General features: G+C 41.4%; 1 protein-coding gene across 6 annotated transcripts in view; it reads left to right on the forward strand.

Moving 5' to 3' along the window:
* The window catches only part of RBMS3 (RNA binding motif single stranded interacting protein 3), a gene marked incomplete at its 3' end in the record, with an annotated part of 741,806 nt that overhangs the window by 94,270 nt on the left and 624,339 nt on the right, over window positions 1-23,197 (forward strand). For 3 of the 6 annotated variants that reach the window (XM_083705905.1, XM_083705904.1, XM_083705901.1), the window contains exon 2: window positions 9,419-9,487. In XM_083705905.1, coding sequence (XP_083562031.1) covers window positions 9,419-9,487 — 69 coding nt within the window. Of the gene's footprint in view, window positions 1-781; window positions 800-2,497; window positions 2,627-9,418; window positions 9,488-23,197 lie in introns of those variants that run through there. The other 3 variants (XM_083705906.1, XM_083705907.1, XM_083705903.1) reach the window with 3 other exon arrangements.

Genomic DNA, 23,197 nt, shown 5'->3' on the forward strand with positions numbered 1-23,197 from the left:
CTAATGGCAGGGACAAGATTTGAACGAAGAAATTTGTGCTTCTTAGCCAGTAGAGATGTCAGAGAATTCCACCCCCCCAAAAAAACAACAACAACAACACAGAAAGGGGAGCAGAAATTGTTGTTGTTTGCTTATTTGTCCATGTCTAGAAGAGAAATCAATAAATGCCTTATTTCCCAATTTGCATGGGTTTCCTTTGCATTGAAATGAATGGTGTGCAATGACATAACAATTATGTAATGAAGTATTTACATTTTGCCATTAGATTGAGCGAAAAAGAATTGGATAACTGTGGAAGAGAAAAAATGTTGAATCAAGGCCCTCTTTCGACACTGCCCTTTCAATCATCAAAAACACAGCATATTAATAATGAACATACAAAATCACTATGTCTGGGCCACTTTAATGGTATGGAAAAGAAGGGCTATCTAGGCTTTCCCCAATGTCTTCACTACTAATTCCCTTACAAGCATACCCCATGACTGCTCAATGGGCTGAGAGGGGTTACTTGTGGGCTCAAACATTTTTTTACGTGGCAGGGAACCCGGTCCTCTTTGAACAACTGAGTACAAATGTAGGTGTGATGGACACCTGAGCTAGAGCTGAGTCGGGTGATGCAGCGTCTCAGAATGCTGGAGCTGCTCTCTGATTGGCTACTATTCTGCCAGAGTGCTGGAGCTGCTCTCTGATTGGCTATCAAGAGTTCTAGCTGGAGGCGGGGTGGAGCCTCAACTTTGGGAGGGAAAATAAAAGGAGCAGTTTCTGAGAGAGGGTTCAGAGAGTTGAAGGGGGTGAGTTGGTTCTGGTCTGTGTACAACACCCACTCTGAGGAAAATACCTGCAGCTAGAGAAAGGAGTCTCTGAGCTTAGATTGGAAGACAGTGTTCAGTGTCATGGGAGAGTATTCTGACAGGAGTTAACTGGGAGGCTGAGTTTGAGCGGGAGAAGTAGAAGCTGTGAGGTTACAGTCTACTTAGGTCTCATTTCAGTCAGGAACTGAGAGATCTTTCAGAAAAAGAAGAATTTCAAACCAGTTAAGAGGGGTGTGGGGACCCCCTGGTTTGTTACACTGCTAGAAGTACCTCAGGAGTGTGATTATTGAAAGGTTAGGTAACTGATGGAAAATAACCACCTTGGTTAGGAACCAAAGTATTAAGCTGTGCATTGAGCTTGTTTAAGAACAAAAGCATCAAGCTGTATAAAACCTATACAACAACTAAATTAAAGAACTGAACCAAAATAAGTCCAAATGAGCTAAGTGTTTACCATCTAGTCTAGAAACCTGTAACATCTAACTGAAGCGTAAGCAACTAAGCTTGTTTAGAAGCCTGTAACATCTACTATATTCAGTATAAATAACTGTTTCCTGAAAGAATTTTATATTTCCTGACACAGTCTTTGTTTTATCAACTTCGTGTTGTAAAACAAACCTTTCTTATTTGTTCAAATTCTACCTGAGTCTCCCAAGTATCTAAGTTTACCCTCACACAAAAACCAAAAGGTAATCCATGGTGGTTATTAAAGAGGATATATAGAAAAACCGCATGCAAAATAAAATACAGGGCAGAATGGAAATTGATGCTGTCTTACATCCTTATTAGCCAGCATCCTAAGCCATTTCTGCTGTATACCAGCTTCCCTACTTCTTGTGTATAAATATAGATTACTACACACACATTACTGAATGCATGTATTTCCTACTTCAGCGGAATTAACTGTTGTACAGTACAGTGGAATATAGACTATTTAGTAAGGTTTTCCCAAAATGTTTGCTCTAAAGGACATTTACACCCTCTTGGCACCTTTTTTCCCAACTTTTGGCTGAAGAGGGCAGCCTTTCATCATATTTTTGGAACTACCGTAATCTGAAATGGTTACTGTGCATTGTGAATATTTTTTGCACCTCACACTTTGTGCAGACTGGTGCGTTTTGCTGTTATTGTTGGAAAAACAGCAACAGATTACTCGTCACAAAAATACTGTTTGATAGGAATTTTGTCCCTGAATCTAAAACGCAATGGTCATATGAAACAAACATATTTTTGTCTGCATATACACAGGGCAGGAACATGCTCTTGGTGGCTACCAATCTTCCTCACTTTAATTCTTTTTTTAAAACCCTAAACTGCTCTGCAGTGTCCTATCGGAAAGATTATTCCAGTGCAGTGTCGCTATTGTCTATAGAGTTTTGTGCTATGAGCCGCCTAGGGATTCTTCCTTGAAACTTTTCAAAGCACAAATCTGCGTCTTACGATACTTCTAGGACAAGACAAATGGCTACTCCACATTTGCAATTAGCATGATAGATTTAAGGGGCTCTTAGAAGAATTTACTGCTGAGATGCATTTCTGTCGTATTGCAGGGAGGGGTGCTTGAAGAAGTAAGAATGATAGATTTTCACTGTTATTGCTGCTGCAGTCCCTACATTGCATCACTTCTCCTGCAGTGACAGACAAATTTGAATGCCTGTCTAACCTTTCCCCATGTCATGATTTAGATTCTTTGACGGGCTTTGGAGAGAATAAGAATGAGCTATAGAAGGAGTGAACCTTTCAGCAAAGGAATCCAGGACTTAGTCTACCAAGGAGCTTCCATTCCTTTGAATGGCGTCTGAATGAGAGGAAAGGTCAGCAGATTGTGCCCAAAAAATATTTGGCAGTGAAACAAAGCTTCCATTTCTAATGTATTTAATGTCTCAGTTTATACCCTGCTATTCCACAGGTTCCTTGGGCTGTTTATATAGTGTTAAAATTGCAAGAAAAGAGCAGAATGTGAGAAGTCTGTTGAATATTAAGTTGCAGCTACTAAGTGCACCTTGCCTTTTTGCATCAGGGTGGGGGTGGGGGTGGGTGGTCTGGTCTGTAAATTAAAAATTACCAGTTGCTGGAAACCACAGGGACAAGGGTGCTGTTGTGTTCAAATCCTGTTTGCCGGTTTCTCATGGGCACCTGGTCAGCAACTGTGAGAACAGAATGTTGGACTAGATGGGCCATTGACCTGATGTTAAAATCATTTTGCAGGTTGTTGTTCAGATTAATTGAATGCCACGAAACAGAGTGAATTGTATTATGTATAATTTTTAGGCTGCCCAATGAAACTGGATAGTGTAGCTGTCCTGAAAAAAAAATCAGTTGGAATCCTAGAATCATAAAATTGTAGATTTGGAATCCTAGAATCGTAAAGTTGCAGATTTGGAGGGTCATCTAGTCAAAACCCCCGCAATGCAGAAATCTCAACTAAAGCATCCGTGTCAGATGGCTACCCAAGCTCTGCTTTAAAATATGCACTGAAGGAGAGTCCACAACCTCCTGAGGGAGTCTACTCCACCGTCGAACAGCTCATACTGTCAGAAAGTTCTTCTTGATGTTTAGTTGGAATCTCCTTTCTTGTAACTTGAATCCGTTGGTTCTGGTCTTATGCTCCAGAGTAGGGCTATCACTGTTTTGCCATCTTATTTTATATGAGGCTCTATTTATATTTGTAGCTTGTAAGGCAGATGGGAAAAGTTGTGGCCATATAAGCAAGTGTACTGGCCATGCGGCTCTGAGGAACAATCAGCAAAAATAGGTGGCATTGAAACTGATGGGAGTTAGTCACTTGCAATCCTATCCAGGTCTACTCTGAAGTAAGTCCTGCTGAATTACTTCTGAGGAAACATGCATATTATTTCTTAACTGTGAACTTATCTCATGGATGCTTCTTCGTTTACCTGTTTAACGAGAACCCATTAGAATTGTTGTAATGTGATCATTGCAGAGGCTCATGTAGCCAGTTGTGACAGTGTGGCAGTGTAGAAGATTGTCTACTCAACCCTAAAATACATTTCATCATTGACCTTTAGCCACTCAGACGTGATCTAGAATTAATTTCATTGAAATACAGGAAGTTGCCTTATACCAAATCAGTCCTCATATCAAATCATTTGCCAATCTAGTAGAAATGGATGAATTTGTCAGTTCCTGCCCCCAACCTAATGTGCAGTTCACCCCATATCCACACCGCATATACACCCCCCCAAAAAAAATCTTCATGGAAACGTATATGCATTTTAAAGCACATTTCCACCAATTCTTCCACACAATTTTACCTAGGTTTTGGAAGTACCGTTAACTACCCCTAGTATAAAGTCGTTTTGGGACTTTATATTCACTAATATATGTGTTTTTGTGAACATTTTTGGGTAGGAAAATTGCATCAGAAAATTTGAAGAAGCATGAATGTCAAAGGATACCTCAGTTTCAGTTTGCTTATTGGTTTGGGAAGTTCAAATGAGATAGGACTAATATCTCCTCCATCTTAAATGTCTAGTTCAGTATCGTCTTTGTTGACTGAGAGGGACTCTCCAGACTTCTAGCCAGGGACTGAACCTGAGGCATTGTGATTGGATAAACAGATGCTCTACCACCTGGGCTTTCCCTGCTGATAGCAATAGCTTTGTTTTATTTTATGAAATGCAAGATCCACAAATATGACCATCCACTATAACTTCCTGTCTCATTTTCTATTTTGCTTTGAATAAAAATGGTGTACTAAATAATCTTGCTTTCAAATAAAATGTAATACCTTAAAAAGGAAAGGAAAGAACAGAAGTCTGAAAATGCTAATCAATAAATCTTGACAGGAATTCAACCTGTCTAATGATTTTTTTTCTCCTTTTTCCTCCCCCCCCCCCCTTTATCCCATCAGTAATAAATGATTTGAACATCTCAATGGTTATTTGCTGGTAAAAAAATTCAACAGATATATAACATATCTGTAGATATTCATTGCCAATGAGATGCTATACTCCCATAAATCCATTCATTATACTCAGACCATCAAAGCTCATCCCCGCAGTTCCATAGAGACTCTGAACTGATGAATTTTGATGGAATAAGTATAATGAATGGATTTTTTAAAAAATGACTGGCATATCCGTATCTGTTCCGGCCTTTTCTTGTTGCACTGATTCCTGTAAAACGAAAGTTATCTTTGATATTACTGCCCACAATAGTACCTTTTCCTTTTAACCTCTCTTCAATACTTTATATACAACAGATAAGTCTGAAATAGATGTGTACCAATGTATGCATGCTAAGCTTCTTCATACATTGGTCAAATCACAGTAGTAGTTGCTGAGCATGCCATGATGGTGCAATGTGAACAGTGGTTTAAATGACACAGTGCTTGGCCTCATGTCTTGAGGAGCACATCCACTGTGTTCTGAAATAAGGGGGCTGGGTACACTGGGTTACCATAGCAACCCCAGAGAGGTTGAGTGTATGACTTGTTGAGTCATTCACTCTCCCATTGGTTCAGGAATATAGAGATGGGTATAATAGTTTCTAGGGCATTGCTTTCATTTGGTCTTCTTGCATGTTCTGATGCCGTACTGTTTGTTGTCAGGATGTGACTCTGAATCTGTGAGAGTTAGGGAAGAGACTGTGAGTTGTTGTTGTTTACACAGCAGAGTTAGCTAGCGCACTGATAGTGTTAGTAGTTCTCTCTGTACATATGTATCTGTACTTTGAAGACCGGAATAAAGGTCTATAGTAAAAGGTAATGGTAATGGACCCCTGGACGGTTAAGTCCAGTCAAAGGTGACTATGGGGTTAAGGTGCTCATCTCCGCTTTCAGACCAAGGGAGCCAGCGTTTTTCCACAGACAGCTTTCCAGGTCATGTGGCCAGCAGGACTAAACCACTTCTGGTGCAATAGGATGCTGTGAGGGAAACCAGAGCGCACGGAAATTCCGTTTACCTTCCCGCCACAGCAGTACTTATCTACTTGCACTGGTATGCTTTCGAACTGCTAGGTTGGCAGAAGCTGGGACAGAGCAATGGGAGCTCACCTTGTCATGTGGATTCGAACCATCGACCTTCCAATCAGCAAAGCCAAGAGGCTCTGGGGTTTAGACCACAGCGCCACCCATGTTCCCTTGGTCTATAATATATAGCAGCGATTAGCTTTGTCTTGAGTCTGGAGACAATAAACACCTTTTTATGTTTAACTGTGCGGGAGGGAAGTTTTTCCGTTAACCAGGGACTCTGGAAGAAGCCATTTGCTGGGAGTAGGAATTCTCTGAGGACTCTGCTGGGGTTCTGCATACTCTGATGATACATCACACTGGTTGAGGTGTGGTGAACCACCAACTGACTTCCACAAGTCACCTTCAGGTGGCAAGGGGTGCGGCTAACCAGCATACCCTTCCAATGCATAGGAGAAACAACTCAATCTCATCCTATTTTGCTTGTTGTTAGCGTGAGTTTCTTGAGGAGTAAGTAGAACACTGAAAAATTAAACCTCAAGAAACTCACGCTAACAACAAGCAAAATTTGAAACAAACAAACAATCAAGAACAGTCTTGGAACTAAATCCATTCTATTATGATATTGTTCTTGATTGTTTGTTTGTTTCAAATATTATTTGGGAACCAAAAGGAAGAACGCCACACAGCCCTTAAACAAAACCACAGATTAAGAGAAAAGGAAACTCATTGATCACAGTTCTTAGTATAGAACAGAGTAAAATAAATTCACTAACTGTTGAGAAATTTTGGGTGTTATCTCCTTACCAGGAAGTGAGCCCCGCTGAAGTCAATGGGACTTACTTCTCAGTAAACCTTGTATCAGATCGCACCATAAGTTAGGTAACCAAATCATAGTCAGAAAGAAATATGAACTTATTATTGTTTGCATTTACCTGGAATCTACATTTCCTCAAAACATTCAACAAGATTGTGCTTTGATGCTACCAATGCACTCTAAATAGGGGGGGAAATAAAAATATGAAGTGTTACTAGAAGATTTTTTTCAAAATGTGTTCTGTTGGGAGTAGGTTACTTGAATTCTCTATCCTTTGTTCCTGCTTTTCTGGAAGTTACATTTTTTTCTACACACCGCAGTATTTTCTTAAAACAATCTCTGAAGCAATCTACTTTTTTCCCAACCATCCAGCTCACTGTTTAAACATTCTTTTGTATTCTGATGGTTTCATTAGTAAGGAGCTGTCTGGAGCTTTTTAAATTTTTATCTTTTTAATTAAAGTAATTTGGATTAAAGGGAGGCAGTTGCCATATTAATAATTCCGTAATACAGCAGTATTTTACACTAATAGTGGCTTCAAGGCCTTTAGTGCTTATAAAAGACAGTATATAATGGAGCCTTGGTATAAAATGGAATGAAGCGTATGTGTGCCTTTTTAAATTTCAGGAAAAATAGCAACAAGAAAACAGGTTATTACAGGTGGATTAATGTGTCTTCTTTCTGAAATACATTGCTGCTTTTTGCAGTGTCAACTGGAGAGCTCTATTCCCCTCACAGAACGACAATTCCCAGAGTTCCCTGGGAAGAAGGATTGATTGTTAAACCACTCTGGAAATTGTAGCTCTGTTGAGGGAACAGGAGTTCCCTAACAACTTTCAGCATCGGGAAGCCGTGACTGTTTGAAGTAGTATCATATCATTGTGCTTTAAATAGACGGTGCAAATATGGCCCCAATAAAAGGGCCTCAGAGCAAGGATTTTTCTCGCCCTACTCCTTCATATGTGTTTCAGTCAATGTGTAATGAGATTTAAGAAGCATCTCTGTATCTGGGCTACACTTTGGTTTTATTCCTGAATGGCTGTGGGGCAGACAGTTTATCTGGAAATAAGGTAACCTCGTAAGCAAGTTCTATACCTGCTTCCTAGTTATGGATGGGGGAGAAACTCAATTCACATTTAAAGGCAAACCTACCTTACTCATATGTTTCATAACAGTATGTGAACCAAAACACAGCAATCCTTTGAAATTCTCCAGATTTTGCAGTGCAGTTCTTTAGCTAAGTGATGTGTCTACAAATGCACATATTAGGGTAAAGTGTGGATGCAAACATTGGCATTAAATTAGGTCAATAACTTTACAGAAATGTCTATACGGTATTTGTATAAATACTGGTGAATTTTCATGAGGAGTTTTTAAATTAATAAAAAACATTGCCAACTCATGTGGAAATGTGGAGAACCAAATTTAAGATTGGGGAAAAGGAGAAACGGAGGACTGAAACTGACCGATTCAGCCATCCCTATTTCATGTTGGTAGAATTTTCTATTCCTTTAATAACATTGCTCCCACTTATTGAGTCTTTCGTTCCCTCTTCCAACCAGCATACCAGGCACCTCTCTGTGTAAACTGAAAACAGGCCATAGTGTCATCTTCCAAATATCCATGGCTTAATCTTACTCTTGGTGGATTAAAACTGTCACTTGTGTTTTGATCATCTATAAAAAGGTACAGAGCATGTAGATTCAGTGAAGTGGTCTATTCCTGCCCTACCATTTACCCCCCACACCAACAGACCTATCTTCAGAATCCACTTCAAGCAAGGGAATGCAGTGGTACCTCGGGTTAAGTACTTAATTCGTTCCGGAGGTCTGTTCCTAACCTGAAACTGTTCTTAACCTGAAGCACCACTTTAGTTAATGGGGCCTCCAGCTGCTGTTGCGCCGCCGAAGCACGATTTCTGTTCTCACCCTGAAGCAAAGTTCTTAACCCAAGGTACTATTTCTGGGTTAGCGGAGTCTGTAACCTGAAGCGTATGTAACCCGAGGTACCACTGTAATGCAAAACCAAAACTAGTGTCTCTGATAAATGGAAGACAATATTTCGGTTATAGGAGGACAGCACTTGACTATGCAAGAGTGCTGCTTCCATATTGTTGAGGCCCACGGGTTACCCCTCTCTTCACAAGCGCTTTGACAATATTGCCTTGATCCACTGTGTGCTGTGATCCAATAACTGTAGATTTATATTAGCCTAGAACAGTGGTGAAATTAAAGAATTCGATGAAAGCTTTTTTTATTATTATTTACTTTACAAAGTTGTTATTGTATTTCACCAGATCTTAACCTATTACAGCATTTGTAAGAATGGATTCCAAATATCATTGAATTTTTCCACGGCAAGTCTGCGTTTATATGCACGTTGTCCATATGTTGCATGTTTGTATAAGTCTTCAATCCAATCGTAGAAGGGAGCCGCGTTTTTATTTTTCCAGTTCATCAGTATCAGTCTTTTTGCTGTGGTAAGGGCATGGAGCTCTATGGAAATCTATGAAAGCTTAATTATATCAAGCATCAGCACGGACATTGAGATCCAGCTCCGAGGGCCTCCTGGTGGTTCCCTCACTGCGAGAAGAGAAGTGGCAGAGGGGCTTCTCATCAGAGGTTCCCACCCTGTGGAATGCCCTGCCATCAAATATCCAAGAGTTAAACAATTATATGACTTTTCATAGACATGCTGTATTGGGAAGTTTTTTAATGTCTGGTGTTCCTTTATGTCTTTTTATATTCTGTTGGAAGCCGTCCAGAGTTGCTGGGGCAACCTAATCAGATGGGCAGGGTATAAGAAAGTATTGTTGTTGTAGTAATAAAAATTATGTTTTTCCTTTTTTTCCCCAAGAAGTCCACAGCCAACAAGACTTCAGGTGCTCCCTCGTATAGCAGATGGTCAAGTTCACAGCCACATCAGGTAATATTCCTTTATACTGCTTTTTAATCATCCTTTATGTCGAAGAAAAAAAATCTGTTTAACGTTATTCATGGTTGAGGCCTTTTTGTGTATGCTCTTCATCTGGCCATCACGATCAATAAAATTCAAGTGGTGTTTGTGGACCACAAAACATGAGGTACTTTGAATGGCTGGCTGTGGCTGCAAGCTGTTCGCGTGCCATCACACAAATTCTTCCATGCCATCAGAAACACCCGTACTAATTTGGACTGTGAAGAGACTAGTTTGGACTAGTTTCCACTGCTGCCTCCCCGTGTGCTTCCTGAAAACCGGATCACCATGCTGGAAAAAGGCTAATTGCCTCAACTCAGCTGAAGTTAGTCATGACTATGTAACACTGAATCAATGGAAAATGTTTGTTGCAGGTTAGTTACATTCCATTCATTTCAAGTTCTGGTGTTAACCTGGAACAAAGTCACTGTGATTACTGTCAGCCATAGAGAGCCAAAGTACTGTATAAAGCCATTCCGCATCGTTCTGCCTCTGCGGAGTCAGGGTATACGTTTTATTACAAAATGTTGGGGGGACTTTTTAAGACACCTTATAATTAGCAACCTGGTGCATTCAATGCAGAATCTATTGGAATCTATAGAACACAATTTTATAAAAGGACTCTACTGTGCTTTCCAGTTGGAATTAGTTTTATATGCTGAAATTGTCAGTAGATTCCTACTGATCTGCTTAAGGCAAAGATGTAATTGAATATTGTTCTTTCATTGTACACGTACAGCACGCTGTCGCCTGTTGATAGCAAATGCACTCAAAAATTAAAAGATGCACCTTTAACATGCCCAATTGAATCCACTTTAGAGTGCATTGTTAATTCTTGGTTGCTTTTCCTGGGAGAAAAAGATAAGCGTATATTCAAGATTATTTTGGAGCTTTAAAATCCTGTTAGCAGTTGAACAGGGTTGAAAGATTAACTAGCAGGAATGTTGTTTGAAAGTAAATTTGAAGTCATTCTGCATCTATTGGAAAAGCTTTGTCCTATTATATTAAAACATGCCTGTGGTACTGCTTCTCCACCTCCAGTATTATACCACATGCATTATAATCTTTCTCCTCCGTTTTGTCCTTTGTTTTATAATCTCCTTTCCCTTTTTATCTCTTTATTGTAAAACTTTATCATTAGTGTTTTGGTTCTAATAAGCCTATAGACTTGCCTGGTGGATATTAAAATGCCAGTACCACCAGTGGAGAGAAAAAAGAAAGTGTTACAGCTATGTAAAGAAATCCCAAGGCACAATTTTCTTTTTATGCTAGGGCTCAGCAAAACATTTATATTAGATCATAGATTGTATTCCATGTGGTCCTCTAAGGGTCTTTGTTGTTTACTTACACATTTAGAAAATAGTTTTCCAAGAACAAACAAGATTATGGCGCCAATTCATATTGTCTGCATTTTCTTTGCCTCACGCTGGGAACTCAATGAAGCCTCTCCCATATACATCTTAAAAAGAATCCATAGAAAATTGAATTGAACTACACAAGTGTGACCTTTGGTGCATCTAAGGAATGTTAAAGTTAAATTGACTTCCTCTGACTTTATACTAACCTTTCTTTCATGTTTTCTAAATTCATGTTGGAGTAAAAGTGGGGATTGAGGTTGACTTAGGCCTCTATGGGCCAAGAGAAACTGGCTATTTATTTTCTGTGGTTCACATGAATTGCAGTACAGTTGTCAACACATACATCATTAGTCCCACTGAGTAAACAAACAAAAAATCTCAAGCCAACAGAGGCTAGACTGGGGGTGATTCCCCCTCCTCAATGATTTGTTTGTGTGGATCATAATATAGCTGGAAGAGTCCAGAGTTAATTTGACCCAAGTGCTAGATCTGATGTATACCTACCCCAAACCCCATGTAAGGTGTGTTCTGTGCAGAACTGATGGGTGTTGATGATGAGCCTGACAGAAGTCCTTAGCTTCGTCACCCATTTTCCTGTGTGAATGGGTTTTTCAGAAACACTGACATATGAACAATCAAATAAGATAGTTCTGAAGGATTCAGACTTCAGTCTTAAGCAAGCTTACTCAAGAGTAAGCCCATTAAAGCACAGCTGAAACTTCTAACTAAATATACATATGGTTTATTTTTATCTTGCAAGTAATAATAATAATAATAATAATAGTTTCATTTGTTCACCATCTTATTTTTGAAATTTCTCATGGCACCTTACAAAAAAAGAGACACCATTCAAATAAAAACGTTTCATAAAACATTGAACGCTCCGTATGTAACATAGGTAGTGCTGGTCACTTTCATTTGAAGGCAATATACAACAAATGGGTCAGTATGATTCACAAAGTGAGGATTTCTCCATCTCATGCTGAAAATGTGTACTGCCTCTGTTCCAGGCATTCAGAGGATTTGTTGAACAGAGCAACTCTACAGTTCAGGCCAGACCTAAAGTCTCTATTAGCATGCTATCAATCCACTTTCACCTGTGCTATTATCCTTTCAACTGCTACCTTGGGTTTGCTATCAGATTCCTGTGAGTAAGACTATCGGTGTGGATTGCCCCAGGCAATACCCGGCTAGCATCTTAAGAGCTGATAAAAGAGTGTTGATAGCTTGTGATGTTCCAATGATGTGTCTCTGTGGGAGCTAAGAAGGCTAGATGGTCAGAAGAGATGATTCAGCCAGATTCTCCCTCTAGCTGGGGTGGGATGAGCAAGGTGTCTGCAGAGGAAGAGACAAAACAGAGAGAGTGCAGTTTGAACAAGGCTGAGAAAGAGAAAGGCATGGAGAGCTGAGTTTGGTCTCTGTGAGAATCTTATTTATTTATTCTTGTGTATTTAATAAATTTCTAAGCTGCCTTTTAGGAATAAAATTATCCCCAGGGTGGTTTCACAGGGTGCTGCCTCCAAGAGTACGGTAGCTGGTGTAGCTCCCTTATTGGAATGTTAAAGTTTGTCTTCCACTTACACGCAACCTGCATAAATTTAAATAAATTAGAGCTGAGCTGAATTGCTCAGAATAAATTTTCTGATATATCTTTGAATTTCTTTCTTTCTGAACTGTTTTCCTGAACTGTTTGAGAATTTCAGTCCTCCCTTGAGAACATTTGGTTCAATTTCACAACCCATGTGTTTTGTGCACAACTGAGGATCCACTCACAAGTAGGGGGTATCAGCAGGCATTCAGGAACTCCTAGGTTTGCAGAAGTGCACATCAATATTTAGGAGGGGGGAATATTGAGGGGAACCCTCTCAAATCAGCCTAGTGAGGACTAAGTTGCCTGGGGACAATCGATTGCTGACTGTTGAAGGCACACGTGTGTTGGGAGGAGAATGGGAAACGGGGGGGGGGGGGCAGAGCGGGGAATGGCATCCTATAAATGAGCAGGTTTCTAGCCAGACAGCCATGAGCAAGAGCACTCCACCTGCAATGTTTCATTGCGGGCTATACTTCTAGAGCGTAATGTCCATGTGGACGATAGTGGGCATATGCAGCTATTGTAGAAACGGATTGCTTCCCAAACAAGCAAGCACAATACTGGGACCATTGAATGGAATCAGCTTCTGTATATGGTATATTTTGAGCCCATTGGAATTATAGAATTGGAAGGGACCACAAGGGTCATCTAGTCCAGCCCCCTGCAATGCGGGAATCTTTTGCCCAGTGTGGGGCTCAAACCCACAACCCTGAGATTAGGAGTTTCATGCTGTACCAACTGAGCTTTGTCCCAGACTGAATGGTTCTGTAGCACCATGTGTTCCTGAAGTTAAACCTGTATGCAGTTGATGAGCCCTTGGATTGCAGAGCAGTGTGTGTGTGTGTGTGTGTGTGTGTGTGTGTGTTTATAGGTGGTTAGGAGCATGATTACTCACCAATTGTGTTTTTCATCCTTCCGGGCAATTTACTCGCTAGTCATGTACATTGTCATTAATGATCCCACATTTACTTTCCTGACGTTCCGCAGTAGTATGAAAACTGTTGATCAATACTACAAATATGTTATTAGTGTTCATTGATTAAAAAACACACACACACACAAAAACCCAGAATATAAATTGCTCTGACTTTACAGCACAATTCTATACAACGTGTTTACTCAGAAGTAAGTCCCAGTACGTCCTGTAGTGCTTACTCCTACGTAGGGTTGCTTAGATTTATGACCTTCTGTTCCCAAATGTTGAATATCAGTGGATGAATAAATCATGTGACAAGTGAAGTGGGCTGAGGTAACAAAGCAGATTTATCTTCAGAAAGAGGCAGCAAACAATTTTAATAGCTGTGTAGAGATACAAAAGAGGAAGGGATAATGCAGCTATTGGGCTTTCATTTGAACTCCACTTCCTTGGTGCTGCTGGTGAAAAGAAGCAGAGGAATGTGGCGAGACTGAGGATCTTGCGAGTAATGAAGATGGTATGATAAAAGACTCAGCTAGTCCGCCATCATGTGGCTAGATCCCTATGGTGAATCAATCCCCAAGCCAGACCTGAGTGCAATAGTGCTTCCCCATCTTGTGATTCCCAGCAGCTAGCTTTGAGAGGCACATACCACCTCCAGCACTTCAGATAATTTGTAGAAGTGCATTTGCGCAACTAACTTTTCTCCAGGACTGTGCTCAGGGGAAGCCACTTTACAGCAGATGTGTTTTTATAGCAGAAACTGGCTGTGCTGGCTGTGAACCAGTGCGATGCCACTAACCAACACTCCTTCCTTCCTTCCTTCCTTCCTTCCTTCCTTCCTTCCTTCCTTTTTTCTTTAAAAGGAGGGGATAAATATACTTTTAACTCAGGTATGGGAAACGTGCGGCCTTCTATGTGTTGTTTCATACCCTTCAACATTTCTCCAATGAAAATAGGGACCTCCTATTCCATTCTACTACCACTACTAATAATTATATTATCTATACCTCACCCATCTGACTAGGTTGCCCCAGCCACTCTGAGCGGCTTCCAACAATATTAAAAGATTAAAAAAACCCTATAAAAAGGTAAAGGGACCCCTGACCGTTAGGTCCAGTTGTGGACAACTCTGGGGTAGTGGCACTCATCTTGCTTTACTGGCCGAGGGAGCCGGCGTACAGCTTCCGGGTCATGTGGCCAGCATGACTAAGCTGCTTCTGGCGAAGCAGAGCAGCACAAGGAAATGCCGTTTACCTTCCCGCCGGAGCAGTACCTATTTACCTACTTGCACCTTGTGCTTTCAAACTGCTAGGTTGGCAGGAGCAGGGGCTGAGCAACGGGAGCTCACCCCATCGCAGGGATTTGAACCGCTGACCTTCTGATCGGCAAGCCCTAGGCTCTGTGGTTTAACCCACAGCGCCACCCGCGTCTCAAAAAACAATACAAAATAAAACCTCTATACAGGGCTGTTTTCAGGTGTCTTCTAAAGGTTGTATAGTTACTTATCTGCTTGGCTCGGTAGTCGCTTGACTCCAGCTCACATCTGCCCAAGCCATCATAGCCCAATGTCCAGGGATGATGGGAGGAAGTTGCAGCAGCATATGGAGGGTTGAAGCTTACCCACCACTGGTTTAGAGGACAGTCTTAGTTATCTGCTGAATGGATTAAGCACATTGCACCTGAGGAAGATGCAAAAGATTTGACTTGGGCCTAGTACATAATTTGCACAGCACTGTTGAATCCTCCTCTCTTTATTATTGCATTGCTCATCACACTTTGCCCCTTTTACTGCTAGATATACCACTCAAGGAGCTGAATGGTAATATATACCATGACCCAGTTTTCACATAACCCTTTATGAGAACAGGTGACCACGCAAATCTCTGGAGAAGAGATCGCAGCTACTGCTTTTCCCCTGGCCCCTCTGCCTTCATGCTGCAACGATTAGCATCTCCTCCTAACCTGGGCTTGTGGTTTGTCTGGAAAAGTACAAACCATAAGCGGTAACTAAGATTTATTCTCGATTTGCAGCTTGGTTTTTCCAGAGGAGACAAACCATGACAAACGAGGTTCAGATGACACACTAAGCCAAACCATGGTAGTGCAGCAGCGGGAGAATGAAGGAAGAGCACTGTGGCCATCGTCTCCTAGCCTGGAAACTACATGCTTTGCGCATTCATGCTAAGCCATAGTTCAGGCAAGGGGATGCCTACCTTACTTGAAGCATTTTGCAATGCATTTAAATACGCCAAGGGCATTTCAATACACTGCATTTGAGTAAACATGAGGAAGACATTACCAGAAACAGCTTGCAACCTGAAGTCCTACAGGGACAAATTCAAAAACTAGACAGATTAGCGGTTGATACAGTCTCAGTGCAAATTAATGTGGCTCTGTTTACTGTAACAGGAAAAAAAATCATAGAAGGGTAAAACAGGGGGGACACCCTTCATTCTGTTATTAGACACGAGAAGGACACTCATTCATCCATTCAACCTTGTGTTTTACTTCACTGAAACACAGTTGTAATGGGGAAAGATTTGTTGCTATGCATACTCCATCCTAGTTGACAGAGAGAAATTCCAAGTTGAATTGCACAAATACGACGCATTTGATTCATTTGTATCCTCCTTTCAGGAACAATTACTTTCTCCCATTCTTTCCTGCCTACTGCAGCTGTGATGCATTATCTAAACCGAATTACATCTGCTCATTTAAGTCTGTAAAGAAAATGAATAAAAATAGATTGCATGCTATAGACAAAGGGCAGATATTCTGAATGTTAGAGCTGCTCGGCTCATTCATACTGCCAATGGCTGCTTAATAGAACAAAATGCAGTAGTACATAAAGATGCTTTTTTTTACCAGTCATGACATATTTCATATCTGATCAAATAGTGACTTCAAAGATGCCTTATAATTTGTTGCATTGATCTTTCCAAGCAATCAGATTACATGAGAGCGAGTGAAACAAGTGGGGCTGGTGTCTATTGGGCACTCCATTTACAATTTAATGTGAACAGTAAAGCTAGAAGCCACTTACCAGCTCTTCTTATACTGATGAAAGCACATTCCCACCAAAATAGCTGGAGACTTGTGATTCCACTAACCAACCTTGCTTCTTACTTCCCTTCCCCCAAAAAAGAGAGGGGGGGGGATGGATATACATTTTACTCAGGCACAGGAAGCCTGTGCCTTCCAGATGTTATGAGACTCCAACTTGCAGCATCACAAGGCAGCGGACTGTTAAGTCCAGTCAAAGGCAACTATGGGCTGCGGCGCTCATCTCGCTTTTCAGGCCAAGGGAGCCGGTGTTTGTCCACAGACAGCTTTCTGGGTCATGTGGCCAGCAGGACTAAACCGCTACTGGCACACAGAGGATTGTGACGAGTGCCAGAGCTCACAGAAACGCAATTTACCTTCCCGCCTCAGTGGTACCTATTTATCTACTTGCACAGGCGTGCTTTCAAACTGCTAGGTTGGCAGAAGCTGGGACAAAGCAACAGGAGCTCACCCCGAAGGATTCGAACTGCTGGCCTTCCGATCGGCAAGCCCAAGAGGCTCAGTGGCTTAGACCACAGCGCTACTCACATTGCCAGTTGTCAAGGGTGGTGGGAGTCCAACAACAGCTGGAGGACCAAAAGTTCTCCACCACAACTTAAGTGACCTCACATACTGTGGGAGGACTAGTAGAGACCTCTGCTTAACACCCGAGAAACTCACTGCTAGTGAAAGTTCATAAGACCAGGCTGGATGCATCAGTGGTCTGATTCAATATATAACAATGTCATATATTTACTTGGGGTTGTGTTCAACCCACCTTTACTCAAAGTAGACCCATAGACATGAGTGGACTTAAGATAGTCATGGTCGTTCTTTTCAATGGGTCTAATCTGAGTAAATGCTAGTTGAAGACAACCCTTAGTTCAAATGATTCCAGTTGTTCTCATTATTCTTCCATATTTTTTGTTAAATACAGTGGTACCTCGGTTTTCGAACGTAATCCGTTCCGGAAGACCGTTCAACTTCTGAAATGTTTGAAAAATGAGGCGCAAAAGGTGGTCTGCAAATTTAATCGAGAAAACTGAGAAACCCTCAGTGGAAGACGTTCAACTTCTGAGTCATGTTAAAAAACAGAAGCATTTACTTCTGGCGTTTTGGCGTTTGAAAACCGAAACATTTGACTTCTGGGACGTTCGAAAACCGAGGTACCACTGTATAACAATGATGTGCATACAAATATAAACTAGCCCAAACAAAACATAGGCACAAATGAGGTGTAAACTGAGGTTAACTAGGAATTCTGTCCTCGATTATGAGGAAGACATTTTCTTTAGCAGGTTCCAGACCTTTAGCAGGAGATAGACTTTTAGGAATACAGTGGCACCTCTGGTTACATACTTAATTTGTTCTGGAGGTCTGTTCTTAACCTGAAACCGTTCTTAACCTGAGGTACCACTTTAGCTAATGGGGCCTCCCACTGCCGCCATGCCGCCACCACGCAATTTCTGTTCTCATCCTGAGGTAAAGTTCTTAACCCAAGGTACTACTTCTGGGTTAGAGGAGTCTGTAACCTGAAGTGTTTGTAACCTGAGGTGCTTGTAACCCAAGGTACCACTGTAGTGTTGTTCTGTTACGCTCTGTTACATAACGTGACTTGCATTAAATGCTCACAGGCTTCTTGTGAGCAAACTGGCCATTGAGAGCTTGACAGTGCTTTAAAAAAAACCCCCCAGCAAAGCCACTTCATAATGTTTGTGACAGAATCCGATAATGGGGAGGGAGACTGAAAGTGAAGGCTGATATTTTGCCTTTAATTCTCCCTAGTTTGCTTAGGTATTGGAAGTATTGGAGCACATACGGCAGAGGAAAGGTCACTTAGTTATGTGAAAGCAATGAAAGAGTCTGTCGCCCTGGCATAATGGGACGTGTTAAGGAAAGTGTGTCATTCTTAATGTCAGATCTCCTGGCTATTATCATTTGTGTTGGAGCCTGAGCTTAGTTTACTCTGAAGGTAGATTCTTGTCAGCCTCGGCTTTCAGAGTCAGCATGTGCTCTTGGCTCAGTCTTTTTTTCCTTTCTCTTGTTTGCTTGTTTTTGAAATACAGTGGTACCTCGGGTTAAGAACTTAATTTGTTCTGGAGGTCCGTTCTTAACCTGAAACTGTTCTTAACCTGAAGCACCACTTTAGCTAATGGGGCCTCCCGCTGCCGCTGTGCTGCTGCTGCACGATTTCTGTTCTCATCCTGAAGCAAAGTTCTTAACCCGAGGTACTATTTCTGGGTTAGCGGAGTCTGTAACCTGAAGTGTCTGTAACCCGAGGAACCACTGTACCCATACTGCCCTTCAGTGCAGTGCAGTGTATGGAAGATATTATTATTATTATTATTATTATTATTATTATTATTATTATTATTATTTGTACTCTATCCATCTGGCTGGGTTGCCCCATTCACTCTGGACAGCTTCCAACACATATAAAAACACAGCATAACAGCAGTCAAAATAAATAACAATATTAAAAAATTATCCAGTAGCACCTTAGAGACCAACTAAGTTTGTTCTGGGTATGCACACGGAAGCTTATACCCAGAACAAACTTAGTTGGTCTCTAAGGTGCTACTGGACAATTTTTTAATTTTTTGATTTATTTTGACTGTGTCAGACCAACACCTACCTGAATCTAGTATAACAGCAAACATTAAAAACTTCCAGAAAAGCAACGAAATAGGGTTACACCTTTAAAAGAAGGCGACAAAGGAGAAAATAGATTTCATAAATTTTGCATGTGCTCATTTGTATGTGTAGATGCGAACTTTGAAAGAATTACTGTAATTTAAGTTGGAAAACAGTAGTGGGGAAGATTGTCACCCAGGTGTCCTATACACCTGTCCAGGTGTTCACTGTTGACAGGCAGCATCAAAGCCCCCCACCCAACCTCCCGCTTTCTATCCATTCAAATGCTTTCCTTAAAAAGCCAAAGCTCATGTGGGACTTGACTCTGAAAGGATATCATCCAAATACATAAAACCATAGAGTTGGAAGGGACCCTGGAGACCATTTTGTCCAACCCCCTGCAATGCAGGAATATGCAGCTGGTCCATACAGGAATTGAACCTGTGACCTTGACATTATCAGCACCACACTCTAACCAACTGAGCTTTCCATGCGTGTATATACCTGATATAAGTTTGGCTGAATCTGCTACCCTGTGCTAGTGGTAGTCAATATGGGGGCATGAGGATAATGGCTATTAATGGGATGCTTTTTAGTGCCTTTTGACAGAGCTAGCATGCTGCCTTAACATCATAATGAACTGTGGTGAGTTGTTTATTTTACATACCACACACAGCATGTGTATACGCTGACATTTTGACTTATTGCTATGAACTGAGCCCTTGTACATGATTTGATAGTTTAGGCTCTAATTGAGCTGGTGGCATGATGCTGCTGACAAAATGAGTTTTTAATGTTTTTCAAATCTGTTTAGTCATAATTATGCACCTCGGTGGCTTGCTTACTAATAGATATGTATGAGATTTTTTTTCTCCCCCCCCCCCCCCCCCGGCTTCTAAACCCAAGAATAGCATGAGAGGATCTGTATTTGGGCAAAGCTAATGCACTTTCATCGGTGAAAGTCGATGAAATCAACTTGTAACATAAAATATGCATTATTAATACAGGAAGGCAATGGATTTTTATTGCCTCTTTAGTCACCTTAATCCATGTGTGAATATAAGTTGATAGTTTGCAGCAGTAATTCACATACCCTGATGCTGAAATTTGCTTTTTAGTTCCCTTTGTCCCCCTCCCCTTACGTATAAATCAAGCAGAGTTTGGCAGGAAGGCGAAAAACAGTCCAGAGTTGCAAACAATTATATTACCGTTACTGTCATTATTGAGATACTTTATAAGCAAAATAAGTAAATAGCTGCGCTGCAGATCACATGCTCAATTCATAATCTTGTCAAATGCACAATCATGAGAGCTTGACTGTACAAACTGGTACTCAGAGAGGGTGGCGTGGTGGGTAAGGGGGCAAACCTGAATTTCTAATTTTGTTAGGATTATTTCATGCCATGTATACCTTAAACTAAGCCTTATCCTTTGAATATGTAGCTGCTTTTTCTCCTGAGGTTATTGAAAGCCATTCGTGGAAAACAGAAATTGCCATGCTAGGTTTTTCCATAAGTAAATAAGGTTTCCTGTAACATTTTCCCCGCCCCCTCTTCCCCTGCCCCAGCTTGCTGTTTCCTGTGGAGAATGTTTAAGCCTTTTGTGAAAATGTCTTTTGTGAGCTATTCGCAAACAGCTGAAGTTTTGCAAGCCCCTGATGGATCTTGTTAGGGATTAGAGGCATAACCCACAAGCAAGGATGTGAAGAAAACAGCAATACATCTGTCAGCAAAACAGTTGATGAAATCTGTGCTCGGTGTGTTTTGGCTGGAATGAAAGGAAGTGTGTTCCCCCTGCTACCCCATCTTTCCTCCTCCTCCTCCCCAGACCCGACTGTAGCCTCTGGTAAAAGGTCTAGTCGTGTTGGTTGTCAGTAGGTTCTTTAGCACCGGGTTCTTCCCTAATAGAATAAATGGCAGAGACATCAGTGTGTTTGGTAATAACATGTGGAGAAGCTGGCAGGTCAGATGCGGGATGAAGCGGCATTTCCGATGCCTTCTTTGAATTAAGGTTGTTTTCCTAGTACATAGCCTTGTAGGAAATAGACCTCCTGAATGGAATAATATTTCATGGCGTGGAAACGGAGGGCTGCTTAGAACTGAAGCAAAATGAAACGGGCTTATTTTGTTCTGTTCCACAGCAAGAATTGCCGGTGGCTGCAAAGGGGATGAGAAAGCACGGCATGAACTGGATAATCAAAATAGATGATAGCTAGGACACAGAATGCACAGAATGCTCTCCTTTGCATGGGGCTGCCATTGAAGATGGTTTAGAAGCTGCAGCTAGTGCAGAATGCAAGTACCGGGATGGTGAGGGGGCCAGCAAAATGGGACCATGCGTCGCTCATCCTGAAAATGCTGTACTGGCTGCCCAATTCAAGGTGTTAGCACTAGCGAACGAAGTCCTAAATGGCTTGGGAACTGTGTAGCTAAAACATGGGTAGGCAAACTAAGGCCAGGGGCCTGGACGCGGCCCAATCGCCTTCTAAATCCGGCCCACAGACGGTCCGGGAATCAGCGTGTTTTCACATGAGTAGAATGTGTCCTTCTATTTAAAATGCATCTCTGGATTATTTGTGGGACCTGCGTGGTGTTTTTACATGAGTAGAATGTGTGCTTTTATTTAAAATGCATCTCTGGGTTATTTGTGGGGCATAGGAATTCGTTCATTCCCCTCCCCCCCAAAAAATATAGTCTGGCCCCCCACAAGGTCTGAGGGACGGTGGACCGGCCCCCTGCTGAAAAGGTTTGCTGACCCCTTACCTAAAAGATCACCTCCTTCAGTAGCAAGCATTTCAGACCTTAATATTAGCAGCGGAGGCCTGTTTTGGTGCCACCACTGTGTGCTACTGCTGATCCATGACAGGGCCTTCTTGGTAGTGGTTACATACTTGTAGAACGTCCTCCCTGATGAGATGCATCTGTCCTCCCCCACGATTAGCAGAATTTTAAAACGTTCCTATTCACCAAGACATTTGGCAGCTGAAAGCTATTTTTCCTGGCAACCTTGGGATTAGTTTTGAGGACACCTGATTGTTTTTAAACGCTTTAAAAATGCTGTATTGTTTATTGTTTTGCTGTTCTCTGACCTGGCCTCCTTTGGGAGGAAAGGCAGGTTACAAATTTAGCTGCTTACTGCTGTTTCTACTACTGATCCCTATAATTTCAAACATTGTGAAGTCAAATAGCAGTAAATTGAACAAACCACATAGCATCAGAAAGCTGGAAGGGAACAAAGCCATGGCTACTTAAAGTGATACAATAGTGCTTCAAATGTGTGGCGCAGATTGACAGGTAGGGAACCTGTGGCCCTCCAGATGTTGTTGGATTCCAGCTCCCATCAGGCTCAGCTCGCGTGGTCAGTGGTAAGGCCTGGTGGGAGTTGTAGTCCAACAACACTTGGTGGGCCATCGGTTTCCTACCCCAGATCTAGATGACAGTGTTCTGGAGGTCCGTTCTTAACCTGAAACTGTTCTTAACCTCAGGTACCACTTTAGCTTATGGGGCCTCCTGCTGCTGCCGCACTGCCACCACGCAATTTCTGTTCTCATCCTGAAGCAAAGTTCTTAACCCAACTTACTATTTCTGGGTTAGCGGGGTCTGTAACCTGAAGCATCTGTAACCTGAAGCGCCTGTAACCTGAAGCGTCTGTAACCCAAGGTACCACTGCACACATCCAGATCCCCAAAATGGCACAGAGATTAAGTATCTCTACTCATGCAGAGAGATATAACTTATGATATCTTCACAAATCCTGCAGTTTGACCCAGGGTGTCAGAATACAGAGATGTTTCTTCTTAACAAAAGTGCAGAAAAGGAGACAACATAATAACCCAACATTTAGCTTGACACTTAATAGAGCAACACGAGATGTAGAAATATTAGAGAAGGAAGACCAAGATCAGAAGAATAAAAGTACAGCTGAAGGTCATCGTCACAAAAGTGATAACAATTGATAACATTAAAAAAAAAAATGAATTGCTCCAAGAAGAAGAGAATAAAAAGGAGAATCCTAGAAAGCTGCTTGAGGAACTCCAGTTAAAAAAATAAATGTGAGGAGGGATGGAGAATCACTGTTAATAGATACAGGAAAAAAAGATATAAGAATGAAACCAAAAATGTACCCAGAGAACGTAA

The sequence above is a fragment of the Podarcis gaigeae genome (assembly GCF_964106915.1).
Source record: "Podarcis gaigeae genome assembly, chromosome: 12".
NCBI lineage: Eukaryota > Metazoa > Chordata > Lepidosauria > Squamata > Lacertidae > Podarcis > Podarcis gaigeae.